Source organism: Streptopelia decaocto, assembly GCF_964273445.1.
Source record: "Streptopelia decaocto genome assembly, chromosome: Z".
Lineage (NCBI taxonomy): Eukaryota > Metazoa > Chordata > Aves > Columbiformes > Columbidae > Streptopelia > Streptopelia decaocto.
The window spans coordinates 26,187,476-26,206,216 of NC_138657.1; the positions used below are offsets into that span (position 1 = coordinate 26,187,476).

General features: G+C 37.8%; 1 protein-coding gene across 2 annotated transcripts in view; it reads left to right on the top strand.

Moving 5' to 3' along the window:
• The window catches only part of TRPM3 (transient receptor potential cation channel subfamily M member 3), a gene marked incomplete at both ends in the record, with an annotated part of 401,785 nt that overhangs the window by 280,515 nt on the left and 102,529 nt on the right, over positions 1–18,741 (top strand). For both annotated transcript variants that reach the window (XM_082074996.1, XM_082074997.1), the window contains one exon: positions 7,446–7,617. In XM_082074996.1, the coding sequence (XP_081931122.1) occupies positions 7,446–7,617 (172 nt within the window). The remainder of the gene's footprint in view (positions 1–7,445; positions 7,618–18,741) is intronic.

Here is an 18,741-nt window from a genome sequence, read left to right on the forward strand (position 1 = left end):
TTTTCTTCACCTCTGGTTTATTCCCAAGCAATCTACTTGAGTACTGGCAGCCAACTTTTAGTAAAGAGGAGATAGAGTCTTCATTCTGCATAATGAACATTTTCTTTGTCTATATTACTCTAAACCATTCTTCTCTGTATGTTCATCCATTAGCAAGATGGGGAGTGGAAGAAGATTCAATTATAAGTTAGTTCAGAAGGAATCACAATAAGAATTGATCCAACTGGAATTCATTGCAGTTCACTATTAAAGTATAGCCATTAGGGGGAATTGTATTAGCATAGGGTTTTGTGCTCTAATATCACCAGCGCTGTATAATAGAGTTACCAGTATACACAAACAAGCAGGATGGGAATCTTCAGCAGTAATTCCGAGTCACTAATTAACTCTTCTGAGATACAATGTGAAAAGTGACTATCAGAAATAGCTAATCATAGAGATGAGGTGTGCCTTGTTATAGAGTGTAACGTACACATCAGTATCAAATAAGCAATCTCCACTGACTATGCATGTAGCTCTGGAAGCACTGCAAGAAGACAGAAGGCAAGAAGAGAGATCACATTAGTTGTGAATTTTGGGACATTGTTATTCCTCCATTAGTTATTTCTGCCTGTTGGAAAGCTACCTACCTCTGTTCCCAGCTAGTCACCACCTGTTAAAGGGGCTCTGGAGTTTTCTTTTACAAAAGCAGCTGAAGAAAGAAGTTGATTTCTCAGCTGTTTCAGCCGAATGGAACAGCCTCCCCAATTTCTGACTTCTTTAAGAGGTGTTTCCCTGTAAATATCCTTCCAAAGTAACAGGAAACCAGAAGTTGTTCTAAAAAAAAAAAAAAAATATTTCTAGGAGATCAAAAAACTTTGATACTTAGTGAGATCATCAGATGGAAAGTGACAAACATTTATAAAATGGTAAACAAAACAAAACAAAAATTTGGTAAAGTCTTCCATTAATGCAGCCACAATTCTGTCAGTAGGATTACAATTACAGGATCACCACTAAGGACAAGAGTAGTTCCAAAATGTATCTCTGATAGACAAAGTTGAAACTTTTCCTCTGAACCTCCTTGCCCTTAATATTTTCATTAAATGTCTGATCAATGGTATGATGCAATGTTGAAGCACATCTAGTTTCATCCGTCTCTAATGCACATGTAATGATATTGCTTTATGCTTAGCCATATTGAATTTCATCTTCCATTTTATCGCCTAGTCAGACTGCCTTATGAAGACTCTCCTTAACTCTTCATAGTTCCCTGAAATATCTGTAAGCTTTTTACTCTCTTATTAACCCCAAATCTCTTACAACTGCATTGAACAGAACATGACCCAGCTTGAGGTAGGCCACTTATGTCACTAGATCTTCTTAGTAACACTCAGTCTTTGCAAAAATTAATTTTTCCTTCTAACGGTTTTCCCTCCCTTCCCCCCAGCTTTTCCCAGTCACTAAGTTTCTAATCCCTCAAAGGACTTTCCCTCTTATCCAGTGTGTGCAGTTTCTTTAGAAGCATTTGGTGAGGAAGCTTTTTGAAAGCTCTTTGAAAATCAAAGTGTACTATATTGACTGGCTCATTAGAGATGAATGCTGTGAAATGAACCAAGAAGGGGAAATATAAATAGTACCATAAGCATGTAAAATTAATCATCATTAAGCAAGAAACAAAGGCCACAAAGGATTATACAGGGGTGAAAAAAGTCAACCAATAGTAAAAAGTCTGTTGAACTCAGGCATCAATGTGGTTTTATGCCTGTATGCACTGTGTCTGGTTAAATTATGATCAGAACTGAAGAATTGTCAAAACATACCCTTCCAGCATCAGACAGATACAGAGAATTGTCTTAGTCATGGGATTTGGGGAGGGTAGGGGGGCAGTTGTTGCTGTTGGACATACCCCGACATGTGTTGCCTCCCCATGCCTCGTGGCAAGTCAGGTGAGCTCAGCAGAGCTCTGTCTCCACATTAGTGATGCTCCAGCCCTTGCCTGGCCTGCATGGATCTCGAAGTAATTGCTTCATTACATGTAGCAGTCCATCCACATCAGTCAGCTCTTTGGAATCCCAAGGGCTTTCCTCAGAGCCATAAAGAGAACTGACAAAGTAAAGCAAAATATTACTGCTGTGTGCCATTGGTTACATTGTGATGGTTAAAAATCCCTAAAGAGACATGTCTTACTCCAGTACCATAAAAGCAATATAGCAGAAAATAGTGGCCCTCATAACGTGCTTAGGTCCTTGTTTGAAAAAAGAGCATGCAAGGGAAATGTGGTTAGTTACCTTATTTCCAGTCTTCTGGTAGAAGCATGGAGAAAGTAAGGTGGCTTGCTCAGTCTTGCAGAAAGTTTGGATTCTAAAACAGTTTCTCCCTACATATAAGAGCTATTCTTCCTTTAAAAGAGTGCACTCTGTGAGTCTTCATAGCATGCATGTCTTTCTTTTCAGAGTCTGCTCGGTGCTCATTGGTTTAATTCCTAGTCACTTCAGTAGGAGGAATGCCTGGATTACAAAGAGAACACTGATTTAAGTACTTTCTTTTTGCTTGATAAAATCAGTAAATAAGTTTCATTTTTAGTTGAAATAAGCTAGTATTTGAGACTTAAATTAAAAAATGCTGTTATTATGCAACTCAATGAAAAGGAAATTTTCACCCTACTGTGATATGTCATTGGTCGGTCAAGATGCTGCAGCATATAATCTACTAACTTAAATAGAATTTTTTATTAATTAAATTTTTGAGGAAAAAAAAACAAAACAAAAACAACACAAAAACAAAACAACAACAACAACAAAAACCACAAAAACCCCTTTTTCTTACTGAACTAATTGAAACTAAAATTGAGCTTCTGTGCTGCTATGCTGAACCATTACAAAACGCGTAACATCCATTCTTCCATGTCTGCTATGAAAATCCTTCCACATGTGGATCCAGCAGGTTGACATAAGGCCAAATTCCTAAAATTCCCTCCAAATTTTGGGGGTTTTATTTATCTCCCTTAGAGTACTGTTGTAGCTGTGGATTATAATGTGTTTCTCTCCCTATATTACTTCATTGATCTTCTGGTTACTCTCAATAACTACACTGTGGCAAAACTGAAGCTTAGCAGAAACTTTTGAAGAAAAGTAGAATACTTATTTTTAAGAAAGCTTTTAGTAGTGACAAGGAAGTAACAGTGGCCAGCTTTTATCATGTAGTGCGACAGAATGCAGAACCCAAAATATAAGCCTACTCTGAAGACTTGTGCATAAACAGATAAAAGTCCTACATAAAAGCAAAAATTGTTATCTGAAAGAAAACTACTTACTCACAGAAAGCTTTGGATCTTTATAATAAAAATATATTATACAAATATATAATATATATAACAAATATATTATGTATAATGTAGTATCTATTATATTAAATGTCTCATATATGTTATATATAATATATATTTTAATATATATCAACCCCTTTCATGCTCTCCATGTTATGGAATAAATTGCATTTTTTACTTCCTAGAACTCTAATGTCGGAAGCACGATTGTTGCCAGTTGTGGATGTTCTTTATAAACTTCACTAATAACAGATGCCTTTTCTTTTATACTGCTCAGAATATTCAGAAAAAATCAATTTAATAAAACTCAAACAATGAGTATACTGCTACTCAAAACCTACTCTTCTGCACAGCTGAAATCATAAAAATAAGAAGCAAATTTGTCCCTTTATATATAAAAACCTCTATAAAAGCTACATTTGTATTGGACAAAACATAAGTTGGATCGAAATATCCACTGATGTTTCTTTTGTTAAAAAATAAAGCCTGGCTTTCTTGGTCAGTTTCTAGATAAGCTTCTGATTCATTAAAAGACTGCAGAGTAACCAATTTTTATACTGTAGCAGTTGCTGGATTTTCTAACTATAACTGGAGGTAAGAACATGTCATCACCCAGGTTTTCTCAGGGATGCTCAAACAGTACTGACAGAACTCTGCAGTCTTGCTCTGCTTGCTCAGTTACATCTTCAGCTTTTTTCAGTATTGATTTGGATGTTGGAATAGGAAAAAAATTAAAAATTGGAAGGCTGTGTAAACTTTGGAGGGCAAGGTCACAACAGAGAAGTTAGAAGTCAGCCTGTCATGGGGCAGGTGCTCACGTGAACTTTTTAAAATCCCTGGACAATAACAGACTAGGCAACTTTTTCATGAAAGGTGGGGACCTTCTGTGTTGTAGTGGGTCACCAGGTAATTACTAATAGTTAACAACTCGATTACATCATAACCCGATGCTATTTCAGAAAGATTAGTAATATGCTGGAATTTAGTAAAAAGACTGATATGTGACCTTGGGAATCATTCACTTTATGGCACTGGGCACAGGTGAGGCCAATGTCTACTTACAAGAGAAGTCAAGGAAGTAAAAGCAAACAGGAGGTGCAGAAAACATAACGAATGAAAAAAAACTAAAGGTCAATGAACTGGAATTGTTCACTACATATTACATCTGAACTGAGAAAGGTTTATGTGCATGAACACACCGTCCTACCCACTCCCTTCTCCCTGATCTCATCAGTAAATGCTTCATCATAAAGGACTTCACTCTGCCAGTACCAAGTCCCCTTCATTTTCAGAATACCACCTACCTCCCCAAGATTACCAGAAGTTATCCAAAGCACAAGAAGTGTGCCCTCAAGAATTGGCTTCACCTTAGAAGTAGTGTCTCCTTACTCTTTATGTATATAGAAAAAAAAAATCATTTAGCTGTCTAAAATGATAGGTATGTAGCCAGAGCTCACCACTTTAAGCCATGGTCTTTAAAACACATTCTGGTGAGTCTTGTCAGAATGACCAGCATTCTTGTTACCTGTTCTGTGTTTGTGTACCAGACAACACATACATGAGAATGTCAAGACAGGCTACACATTTGCTCTTCATTCTTCCACACTAATCTGAAAAACAATGTTATTTTATAGCATGGGACTGTTTCCTTCTGTCTCTCATACTCTGTTTTTACAGTGTCAGAAAGATTATGATTGCTGCAGGTTTCAGAATAGTAATATAAGTTTCAAATCTCAGGCAACCGATTACTGTATATTACTTTATTGTTATTGGATTTGTCATTACCAATTTTGACTTGGTTTTGGTAGATATTTTGCAATTGTCCTTCCAGAAATATGTTATTCTTTGAGAATGAATTTAATTGCTGGGTGAAAAAAATATTACAAATAACCATAAATAATTAGGTCACAAGTTTGTTACACTTTATCTTTTATCTAGTGTCAAAGCATCAGAGGCCCCCTGTAGGCCTGGTCAGGAAATAATTACTCTAAGGAAAGGTGTAAGGAAAAGACATTCAGCATTCTCATTGAAAACTACAAGGTGGGAAGCGTGCCTGGGGCGAAGGTGGGGACTGGCGTATTTGTAACATATATGGAGAATTTAAGCTGTGATTCTTCCAGAGTCCTCTAAATCAAACCAGGAACTACTCTATTCCCTGGTGTACCCCAGAACAGCGAGGCTGCAGACAAAGCTTAATTTGCAACTGCTACTTTTTGAGAAGCAAAGCATATATGTCTCTCTTTTTCCACCACTACATGGAACACACTTAAGTTCACTGCAAAGTCTTGGATTTCACCTAGACTGTTCAGATCCACGCGCTGGATCGCATGACACATGCTCATTGCCTGTGGTGAGTTACCCTGAGCTGAGTTACACTATGCTAAGTGTCATGTGCCCACGGGGAATGTAAACGGAGAATAACAGTGCTTTTAATTCAAGTTTTCTAGCCAGCTCAGGGTGAAAATGCAACAGCTGGGGTTAGCCCAGCTCCTCACCTATTGACAGAACATCCTCAGCCCATGCAGCGTGAGCACAGCTTCACAGCATGGCTGCTGTCACATTCATTAACCTACATTTAGAGGGGTTCTCTTGAGCATAAATGCTTCCTTTCGGCTCTGCAGAGGAAGATGCCAGGGGGTATTATGCCCCCGTCTCAATGCAGAAAGAGGATGAGAAGACTTTAAAGTCAAAGTTTTCCCAGCCTTTCAACTTCCCTGTAAAATGGAAGGGATTGAAAAGAACAAAGAAATGGGAACTGCGAGAGTGAGAAATTGAAAATCTGCTGAGTATTGTGGAAAAGCAATTCACCTCAAGGAAATAGCCTCAAAGCGTAGGATTTTCTTGCTTTCCCGAAGATTTTGCTTATCCTTTAATCAGGAAAAGGGTCTGACAGTGTGGTTTGCAAAATTTATTACTAAAAAAAAGTATTTTGCCTATTGAACTGTGCATGCCATGAACAGTTCAATCGAAAAAAATAGTATTCTCATTTCCACATCTATAAAACTTAGTAATAGGATTCAACTCATAACAAAACAGCAGACAGAGAACCAAAGTGTAGGCTTCTAATCTGCCCTGCAGCAGCATTACTAAGTCAATGTGTGAAGCCTTGGGTGCTGCAGCTAATTAGAACTGCAGATCAAGCTGTCACTATTGTAAAGTTTTGAGCTGTGGTTCCTGGGAACAAATCACAAGCTGTCGCTAGAACTGAGTTGCACAGCAGCTTGTAATCATAAAACAAACAGGCAACTCAAGTCATTCCTCTTATATCAGATCTGGCTGGCCTGTGCCCTTTGTCTTTTGAGAGATGGGGCAGGTATCAGTTTAAGAAACCTGTAGATTTTCTAGTTTGATTTTATTTTATTCTCAGGCATTTGAGAAAGAACCTTCTTTTTCTTTCTGATTCTGGCATAGGACACATGGTTTCTGTGTCTGCAGAAGCTAATTAACGAATACGTTCCAGCAGCATATTGATATTTGTTAAGCTATATGTGTCTGTAGAATAAATGTTTCATGAATGTGGCACCAAAAGAAACAGTATAAACGATACTTGAGCCAAGGCTATCACCTGCTCTTACATTGGTGTAATATCATGTGTACACCTCTCCAAGAGTGGAACTCACCTATACTGGTATGTCTGCAGAGGACCTCCCACGCTGGTGGCTCTGAATGAGCCAGAAGAGGGGACATGGTGCTTGGTGGGGTCTGTGAAGGAAGGATCAAAAATTTCGATCAGATGTAGTGAGGATTTATGGCCATGCTATTGAAAGACAACAGCAGACAAGGGTGTACAATGTGTGTACAGTCACACTGACCTTTGGAGGACTGACCATTAGCTGGACTTAACACTGAAACAATGGCCATTGGTGCTATTAAAAGAGATTACCCTGGGACACCCTTTAAGCCATGTCTGCATCCAAAAGGTCAGTGTTTACAAATGGTGGACACACTGGTTTAAGTTCTAAGGTAATTTTTTACTTTACACATAGAAGACAGCTGTGCTTGAGTGCGATACTTCAGACAATGTTAATTTTTTTCTTTTTCTTTTGTATTATCTTGTCAGCTGGTATCATATAGTTAATTTAGTTCAGAGGGTCTTTTCTGTTTAATACTTTTTTTTCCCTCTATCTCTAAAATGCAGGTGGTCCGACCATACCAGACGATGTCCAATCCCATGAGTAAGTTGACAGTGCTCAACAGTATGCATTCTCATTTTATTTTGGCTGACAACGGCACCACTGGTAAATATGGAGCAGAGGTGAAACTTCGCAGACAGCTGGAAAAGCACATTTCACTTCAGAAGATAAATACAAGTGAGTAACATTTTGCTTATATTGTTTTATAATTGCAATTATATTAAAGACACTATGTCTTTAAATAGGCAATAAGGTCTGTATATTTTGGGGAGTAGTTCTACTGTCTAAAATAGTGAGCATGAGCTAATAAAAACAAATAATGGTGAAAAAAAAGATGATAAAATTTTATTTTAGAGTACCATGGGGAAGGGTATAGCACAAATAGCTGAATTTGTTGCTGTTAAGTTTCAAACAATATTTGTCAAGGCTCTTCAGGTTCAACTTACATCTTTGGTACCCCCATGTCCTTAAAACTGTATACAGTTGTGATCCCCTTTGTTTTGTAAAGAATCCAGTGGAATTAATAAAGGTAGAGAAAAGGGTGACAAAATTAAGGGAGAGCTTTTTATGATAAAGACTTTGCATATTGGAAGAGAGATGACTGAGGTGTATAGACATATATAAAATCCTGCAAGGTTGCAGGAAAAATTACTGGACAACTCAAGCAGTCCCAGAGCCATTGATATCTAGAAGCAGAGAGAGTATGCTTTCAGTTCTTAGAGAGCCTTTCATTAGCTACAGTCAGAGACAGAATATGGGGTTAGATGGTCCTTTTCCCTCATAGTTTACAATCATGATGGTACATTCGACATCATGATCAGACTGAAGCCTCGGTTTTTCTCTCAAAGTTATGGGTTTTTTTTTCTTTTACAATTATGTACCACTTTCCTACATAAAATGAAAAATAATTAGTCACCTAAGTAAGCCGTTCTTCTTGCATAAAATGAAATATGATATATCAGTATTAGTATTGTTACTTCTGTAGTGTACTAATGCTTCATTTAGATGGGGAGTTAATTTCTTTCTAGATATTTTGGATTTTTTTTTGTTTCTGTTTTCAGTCATTTACTTTTTAAAAACTTAGTGCTATCAAAAGAAAAAAGGATAAGCTCTAGAAATTGAACCTAGGCTGTACACAGGGAAGAAATCTTCCTTCAGATGCTAGCCAGACAGGATTTTTTTTAGTCTCACAAGAAACCCCAATGTGGTACCTGCATAAGCTACTTTTAGTCAAAACAACACAACTCATTTTTCAAAAGTGATCATATGTACAGCCTTTCTGCTGATAACTCTCTGTAAATATACAATTTTGAGGCCAGGAACGGTGACAGTTTTTGTGATATAGGCACTTGAAACTGGAATGAGACTAAGAAACACATTTAGACTCTTGGACATCATATGATAACGAATTACAGGCAAGCCCTATGGGGTGTACACAAACAAGCATGTTGGTCATGCTTAATAAAGCTTTCTGTCTGATGAGTATAGTCTGTGCTTAAATCAAAATAGTGTGCTACTTACACCTTTCAACACCACTACATGAACTACATGCACCACAAGCTTATTGTTTTTGTAATATCAGAGTATATATTGCATTTTCTCAGAGAGCAGTAGGTATGCACAAGTTCGTGTGCAGCCCAAGTGGTGCGTGCATTTCTATACTTTTTCTCAGGAAACCGAGATAGTATGGTCAAATTCTAGGTAGACCAGCAACAGAAATTCACATTTGAAAACGGCATATATGATGTAATAAAACTGTAGGAAACAGTGCCATAAATAATAATTATTTTGAGGACATTTATAAGAAAAATGTGGGCTTTTGTAGTTGACAGCATGGCATTGTTTTGAGGTAATCTTTATGTTAAAAAATAAATATCTTTAGAGAGCTTTAACCTAAAGTTTGGACAAGATGCTTATCTGTTGAAAAGTGACTGGTGGGTGAACCTCCAAGCATTGGTAGTTAAAGTCAAATGCTATCCTGACCTCTTCAAACACATACCAAAAAATGAAGGATTTCTCTTCTCTGGTTTCTCTCTGCCACCACCCCCTTGCCCATCCAAGAGTTTGTCTCTTTCTTTTCCCTTTTGTCTGTGACAGAGTCTCTCTTATCATTTAACTTCTCCCTCCCAAATCTCTCTCTCTTATAAACACAAATACACTTGGGTCTCACAACACTTCTTCAAAATAGAAATGTGTGAGAACTGTTAAGAAGGAAGGTTGCTGGTAGGATTTGTGCAGCTTGGTCCAGTGACATCCAAAATGTTCCTGCCATGTTTTATTTTCCTTTGTTTTAGGAAAGGTGACTGAGTCCTGCCAGCCTGTAGTTAATAGAAAGGTGAACATATGGATGAGAGAAGGACCACCTACCCTGTTGGGTCACCCTAATAGATGGCCACTTTCTGATGCCTTTCCTTACTCTCATTCCTAGCAGAGCAATGGAGATCCTCATCCCTGCTGCAAAGGGGTCTTCATCCAGACAGGTGTGTGTGCAGCCATGCACATGTGCCTTTACTTACCATTTTCCAGTAGTAAGCATGTGGAGTGGGTAAAAACACTCACAGCGTAAGACTTCTGTTTGCAGGAGAGTCAGGAAAAGGTACAATTTTTAGTTAATCACCAAACAAAAGAGCAGAGGGCTAAAAATCAGAACAGATTTAGGAACTAATAAACAGTTGGTAATTTCTTATTTCACAGCCTGTCGCTGGACAATAGTGCTGAAAGCAGATTTTATTCTTATTTTTAACCTGCCTGACTTTTACATTATAGGCTTGTCATTTCTTCTTATTTACTTTCCTTTACTTCAACTGTATCTTTCTGCAGTGCAGTGATAGCTTTCCTGGATGTTTGGGATCACACATTATTCACAAAGGGAAACTTCAAGCTTGTGCTTCCCTATTAAAGACTCAGAAAATGGTATTCCCTTCAAATGGATTAAGACAGTGGCAGTCTCTTTTATAAAACTTAAATCAGGTTGTTAAGTATGCCAGATAATTCTGAAAGACTCAGGTGGTTTTGTTCCTAATACTCTCAGTCCTTCAGCAGTTATCTAGTTTCCACAATCAGTGTGCTATTCAATAATAATAATTAAAATCTTGTTTTATACCCCCTATGAACACTAGAGAAAGTATTTCATATTGAATACTCTGTTTTCACTCTACCTTTTTAGCTTTTACCACTTCCATAGCTCTTACTTTTCCACAGCAAATATTCAGGAATTTAAAAATGGTTTTGAGGCAAGCAGAGGGTGCAATTGCACTTGTGGGTCAACCTGAGACTGCGGGTTCAGGGCAGAGTCACTCAGCTGCGTATTTAGCTAGTGGTCAATTTGATGCTTCAATGCTCAGGGCAAGTCTTTCTTATTTTCACAAGTGAAGACTATTTTTAACACAGACCAGCAACCATTTTTGCAGTGAGACACAAGTTGTGTCAAATTCATGAAGTTTCAAAGAGCATCATTTCATAGTAAGAAATGTAGAAAGTAAGATCAACTTTAAAAAAAATGTTTCAAGATCAAAAGGAAGTGTTGAAGGTGACCTGATCAGAAATGTTTCTGGTTTCTAGTTTACAAAAAAAAATCATTTGAGTCCTGGACTTTTTGCAGGAGTTTAAAGCAGGGAGATCACCTTAAGATATGCTTTGGAAGGTAGGAAAAATTCATGACCATCTCTGCCATATGGCTTGTTTGTACAGCATTGCATGGATAATTTGACAGATCATGTAAAAAAATTTACATTGAAACGTGGAGTTAAAACAATTTTAATTCATCTTATTCCAAAAATGTTGCATTAATGAGCAGAAAGTTTTCATAACAGAGGTACAGAGATTTTAAATGCAATAAAATGTCCCAGGACAGAAGGTGTGATTTTTCAGATACTGTAAGTGGATTGCAGCCATGTTCCGAGCTATGATGCTGTGCTCATACTGTTTCTTGGCATGTAGGGATTCACAGCATGTCAGGCTGGTGTAACCCACTTCTGACCATTCACTGATTTCTGATTCAGTGCTTCTGGAAGTGCTTGTAATACTAAATGCTGTCTCACTGCCTTGAACACAAGAGGGTTTACAGCTATTCTAGAATGACAGGTTTCATGTGGGCTGGAGCAAACCTCTGAAGGTCCCCAGTTCAGGTCTCCTCTCAAAGTGGACTATTGTCAATGCTAGATAAGCTTGTCCATAGCTTTTTTTAGCCAAGTCTGATAACCTCCAATAATGTAAATTCAACCATCTATACAGACTCCATCAGAATGTTTGGAAACTTCTCCCACCCCACCATCAGTGTCTGGTCTGGAGCTCCCAAATTTGTGGCCATTTTCCCTTCATAGGGCCTGGCCCTAGCAAGAAGAGTGTGTCTCTAACACCTTTTTAACACCAATGCAGATAGTTATAGGCAGGTATTAGATTACTTGTTAGACTTCTTTTCAAAAGGATAAATAAGCCTGCCTGTCTCAAACTCTCTTCCTTGTCCCCTTTGTAGCTGCTTTTTCCCAAATATTGTATACTTACACCTTCTTCCCAATAGGTCACAATGGTGCAAAGAAATGTTTCAAAATAAATGGTGTAAAATAAAAGAGGTAGAACAATTTTCACCAGAAAACTGATATTGGCATTGGATTAGAAATCAATGAATATCTTATGATCCCATGAACCATGAAAGCAGCTAGTCTTTTTTTTCCCATCCTGGGAAAAAAACAGTGGCCAGGACAGAAAGAGAACTTAATGTATTACCAAACAGATTATGTAATCTATAAACAGAGAAAGGAAATAAATGAAGCATCTAATTACTAGACATGTCCTATTGCAAATTCTCCAATTATGACATTCCTGGATACTAACAAAGCATTTCCACGGAGTCTACTCAAATGGCCTAGTCATTTGCTAAGATGTACATTGTTACCACTTCTGCAGAACATTACGGAGTAACACAGTAGGTTCATCAGTCCCACCTCCAACCAGAGACACAAATGAAATCCATCTATAAAATGTGCATTGGAAATTATAAAATATTCATTCCTGCCACTCCACAGATTATTAGATTACAATAATCACCAAAGTAGCAACTCAACTAATAGGTCAGATCTGAGGACTGTTAATCACTTTCAGGCAAAGTCACTCTAATGGGTTGACAAGATGTGGGTTTCACCAATTTTGTGATTAGCCAGAACAATGCATTCTTTCTCATTAACAAGTCTAGAATTACTTCATATTACGTAAAATACCCATACCAGTATTTGTAGCATCTTCAAGAACCCTACCTAAAGTTTTCCCCTTTTGTCTCTGCACTCAAGTTTGCATTTTTATAATATGCTGTTCATTCCTCCTGTTTGTATTAAGCCCTTCAGTTGATGTGTTACAGTTGCTGCTATTAACTGAATTGTTACTACTAACTGAAATACTCTCAAATCCCTGAAGAACTTACAGCATGATTCCTAAGCACTTCCATCACAAATGCCTGTTTTCCTTCATATGAATGATCTTACTAAGGAGGAGTGAAGAAAGACGACGACACAAATTATATATATATGTAAGATAATCACATGTAGCATATATTAATTTGAATGAAAGAGGTTGCAAATTGATTAGGAATCTTGTAAATTTTTCTTCAGAAGAACATGTATATCTGTCAGCAGAAGCAGAATCTTCATGCTATGAGATGCATAGTGTGGGATAGCACAACATAGCATAGCATAGCATAGCATAGCATAGCATAGCATAGCATAGCATAGCATAGCATAGCATAGCGTAACATGCACTTTAAGCATGCTCTTCTGTATGCATAACTATTTTGGGAAACATACAATCATTTTCTTTGTCTTGCACGTATCAGTACATACACACCAGTAATAAAATCTGTGTTTGGCATGTGTTAGAAAGAAGTAATGCGCTTTTAGTAGAGGTTAGACGGGCAGAATAAGCTTTTGTGTGATATATCCTTTATAAGCTCCCTTAACAAACACAGTATTTTAGCCTTTTTGTAGCTTACAGATCCAGCAAATTGACAAAATTATTTCTTCAAAGCCAGATGTGGGCTGTAGATCAGAAGGGATTCATTTGCATGCGGCTCTGGAATAGATGGACTGTGCCACAGGCTTTGAAGAACAATCTGTACATTTATGTTAAACCTAAATGTCCATTTATGTTAAAGTTACCACAACAGGTGTATATAGTGAGCCTCAACACTTCTTTTCATCTCTCACTCTGTTGCTGCAACACTACCATCTTAAGTGTTATCTACGTTGTGCTTCATCTTCTCTGCACCATATGAAAACAAAAGAAAAAAAAATTATTCTGTATGTCAGTTTTATTAGGGATTGTTGCCTTGTCCTCTTTTCTAGAAACTCTAGAGATCTTGGTGTTTTGGTTTGTAGTTTCCTAAACAAGCAAACAAACAGGAAACACCTTATGTATTGTGCCAAAGAATCACTCTGCACTGCTCAGTCAGTTCCACACACTGAAGCATGTTGATATTTCTTAGAAAGATTACCACAACAAATCCTTAGGTTGTGTGGGTCCACCTTGTGATATTCTTACTCTTCTTTTCATTAGACCATTTCTGGAAGAATTGTCTCCTAGACCACATAGGGCTTCATTGTCAATCTGCATTTGTTCTTAAACATGCTGTTTGGTGCTAAAGGTTTGCTCTGCCTCTATGGTATGCTGTTTTAAAATAGACCACAGGTGTTGGTACCTGTGTCCCTGTATTTAATCTTTCTTCTTCATTGAGTCGTTGAATGTAGTTGAGTTTTGGTAGGCCTATGAGAAAAAGTTACCTCTGAGTAAGTAATTGATAGATAAAGTTGGGTGATTGATTGAGTAGACAAGGCAATTTGGACAGGGTAATATGTCAACAATATCTGTTCATGTGACCCGTGGACTTCCCTTTGTCATCCTATGCCTGAGAATATATGAAAGGGGCTGGGAAGGCAAAGGGACGTTCAACTGTCATCACTGGCATCTTCTCTGACCATTGCACCATCATCAAATACATTGGAATTCTCATTTGTTTCAGATTTTTCCTTCATATTCTGTGCAGCCCTAGATGCGTTTTCATAACTGCATAGTGGAGAAGATGTAGGTACAGACTTATTTATAGGAGAGGAAGCCTGCTGCAAGTTTGACTTCTGTGAAATCTGAGTTAAACTCAGAACTATTTGAAGCTTGACTCATTTCAAATTTTGTTATAGATGGAAACTTGGTCCTTTTTCATAAAAAAAACATCATAATGTTAGTTGATCAGACACTGGAGACATAAATATCATCTGAGAATAGGTTGAGAAAGCATGTGCAGGTTAAAAACTGTTCTTGAAGCATAGATAAATATGCAATTGATTGAGTACAAATGGATCAATAAATTCCTGTCATGGGCTTGACTTTCAACAGATGAGTTTTTTGAAAACATGTGTGTTCATATAATCGATATACAAGCAAAATAACACAGGTCATTTCACCTCTTTAAGGTCTGGACATTTTAGATTTCTTGAACTCACTATAAAAATCAGAACAAAGCTATAAAACAAAGAAACAGATTATTTTAGGGTGGATTCTTTTTTGCAACATTTCTGCTGTTCTGTATCTCACCTGCTGTAGTTTTCTAGAGTAGGTAAGAAAGAAGGGATAATTTTCTGAGATTATATAGTGTCCAATATTTTGACAAATATGCAAAATATGACAAGGAAAAACTCCTCAATATGTAGTTCAGGGCAGTGTAAAAGTTGGTTATGTTACTCTGAGAACTTTCTAAAGTGCTGGCTGCAATGTGGTAGTGCTCACATCCAAAGGGAACCAGGGAAAGTACCAAGCAATATTAGACAGAATGTGAAAATTACTGAAATTGTCATTGCTCCTGAACCTTTAGGCCATTACCTACAGCTGATGAGGTCCAAGAAAAGTGAAGCCAGTTAGGTCCTGTAGTACGGGCCTAATGAACAGTTGACTGCTAGGCCAGATAGGGTAAGTTTTGACTGAAATCCATGAAGGCTCTTGTGTTTGTGTCCTTGAACTTGACGTACCAGCTTTGAAAAATATATTACCACCCTGTAGAAAGTAATCAAGCGGGTTGTTACTGCCATGTGAGGTTCACAAATCCCAGGGCTTAGTCTTACATAGACTCTTCCTGCATCTTGCCTGTTTCAAGGACTCTCTAAGGTTTGTCCTTTTGCAAAGACAGGTATGAAAATCCAATCACAAATTTTTCATCAGTTTTTCTTGTTACCATCCTTGATGTCATTTGAAGAAGTTTTTAGGATCAGTCCAATATTAAGATATGGTCTAGGCATCAGGTCCACAGATTTCTGTGTCAGTGATACGTCTGGTAGGATGGCAGATACATCACTAGGTAGATTTAGACAGATGAAGCAGGAGCACTGCACAAACAAAAGTGAAAGTACTCAGATGAGGCAGAAGAGAAAGGAGAATAGGCTAGCACAAATGAAATGTGATCGTTCTCTTAGTAAAGAGTATAATTTAAAATTTTGAAGATAAAAGAGGATTATGGATTAGACATAAGGAGACAGAGTGGAAGTTAAAGTGTGATTGGGATAGCAAAAAGGAAATTAGATGAGAACACAAAATGCAAGTGACCATAACAAGGGGAACAAGGAGAATGAATGCAAGCTACAAATGAAACAATAAAGCAGAACAAAATGAAATTTATTACAGTAATTTTAAAGCATGGTTGGGAAGCGTGAAAAGAAAAAAGGAAACTATAGAAAATTAGATTCAGTGAGCCTATGGCAGAAAAAAAAGTAAAAAAAAAAAAAAAAAAGAAAAAATTGAAGAGCAAAAATAAGTCAAATGGTTGTGAGCCTTCCTTTATTAGAAGTGGTTCTGTGTCACTCTGTCACACATAATCCTTTAGTTCTGTGAATCTGAGAAAGACAATAAATATTCTTAGAATGTGTTCCATTGGCTTACCAGGTCACTTTGTTTTCTCTAAATGTAGGACATGTAATGAGTCTCCAAACAAGTGGAAGTTCCACTTGATTTATGAAAGTAGAAAACAGTTAAAGTTGTTCAGAAGAGGGTAGAATGATTTTTTTTTTAAATAAAATCTGTACGTTTCTCTGCTCTGATTATTGAACAATCCTCTCAAGGATTAAAATAAATATCTATCTCATCTTTACCATATCTGGAGTAAGAAATAACTGGATCTGTTCTGCGGAAGGTACTGGAGATAAGAAGTGAGGAAAAGGGAGAGCTGACTGTAAGAAGAGCAGCTATGTGAAATTAAGTTTGAGCAAGTTGAGGCATCTGAGGGATGTTCCTGTCTTTCTGGGTAATAAGACCCAGCATCCCTTTCCATCATTCTGTGAAAGCAAGCTACATTTCTTTTTTTCCAGTCATGTTCACTTATCAGTTAATGATGTAGTTGTTCTGGTGGCATACTGAAGCTGTGATTTGCAGAGCTGGGGGAAGCATATTGCATATGCAGGTCACCTTATGTGTTTGCTATTGATATTTTAGCCAAAATTGTTTCATATGCATCAGGAGTTGTTTCCAAAAGGCCTGAAGACTGAAAACAATAGCCTGAAAAAAACCAAGCTGTAATGTTATTTCAATGTAACCTAATAGGAAGGATCTGGATTATTTCAGGACGTTCTTTGTTATCACTTAGCCTTTCTGAGGCACTTGGGACCACAGGCAGTACCACATAGATGTCCAGAGGTGAAGCAGATAGATTTGTATGGGCAAACTATTTAAAGACTGTTGTAAATCCAATACCATTTTCAATCTGTTTAAGCAGCACTTACCCTGTGCTTAGGCACACTCTATTAACAAGCAAAGAGCAATATCTGTTGATGCTGTATTACAGTAAGGCAAATATTAGTTCAGAAATTAAAAATTACTATCCTCAAACTTTTAAGCTCATGCTGGGTGGACTTCTGCTTATTAAAACTGCAGAGCATATTTATCTATTTATCTGTTCTGTGTAAGTACTTTTCACTAAGATAACCAATTTCTATGCAAACACTTGGATCAAAATGCTTCTGAAAGCCACAGGTTTCTTTTAATGCAATGTGTTTTTTCAGTCTTTGCTGGTGCAACATGCTGCTGCATACTGTGCTGTCCCCATGAAATACTGCAATGGCCTGGAAGACTTTTAAGACAGACTTCTTGAGCTAAGGTCTTTCTTTGGTTTTCTTTAAGTTACCAGAACCTCCAAGTTCCAATTTGAGTTTCAAGAAACCATAAGCCTCAAACTCTGCGAAAAACTCAGAAAGAGATGCTGTTTTGCCCTGTGTCAGATAGGAATGATTAATGACTTAGAGACACTCAGTTTTAATTGTGCAGATCTCAGGGGTGAACTTAGAAATAGCATGCAACATACTAGCATCTCCCAGTTACTCTTACAAGCACGCTTAAAAACATGAGTAGTAAATGCATTTTTTAGTAAATGAGGCATTTTACTCACTTGCTGATCTGTGAAAAGATGGGTAAGTCATGTTCATAAAAAGAATTAGTCATAATTTATAGGACAGTTATAGCTTATTTACTAACAGTATTGGCCACTTCTCTCGTTCAGCAATGTCCAAAGCCAGCTGGATGGCTTTCACTTCTGCAAACTGACTAGATTCACCTTGTCCTTCAGTGGCTTCTGTAACTTGTCGTGTGGGACTCCACACAGCAACTTTCCACCTTCGATGTTTTCCTACAAGACGACAGGATCCATCTGTGAACAGTGCATACTGCTTATCAGTCTCTGAAAGAGTATTATACGGTGGTGCTTCTTCAGCACGTTTTACTTCCTCCTCATCTGGAGACATCCCAAAGTCTTTGCTTTCTGGCCAGTCTGTAATCACTTCTAAGATCCCTGGGCGATTGGGACTTCCAGTTCGAGCTCGTTGCGTGATCAATGCAATCCATTTACTCCACGTAACTTCAGTTGCATGATGTGGAGAGGGAACCGTCCCTTTGAACATCCAGCTCAGCACCGGCAGTCGAGGTGCCAGGAGGAGCTGTGCTTCAGTACCGATCACTTCTGAAGCAGCTCGAACTCCTTCGTATGCTGCTAGTATCTCTTTTTCAGTTGGAGTATAGTTGGCCTCAGATCCTTTGTATCCTCGACTCCAAAAACCTAACGGTCGACCTCGGGTTTCTCCTGGTGCTTTCTGCCAGAGGCTCCAGGTAAGTCCATTATCTCCGGCTGCGGTGTAGAGCACATTTTTAACATCTAGTCCAGTCCGAACTGGTCCAAGGGCCACCACATGAGTTATCTCACGCTTAATTTGTTCAAAGGCTTGTCGTTGTTCAGGGCCCCACTCAAATTGGTTCTTTTTACGAGTCACTCAATAGAGAGGGCTCACA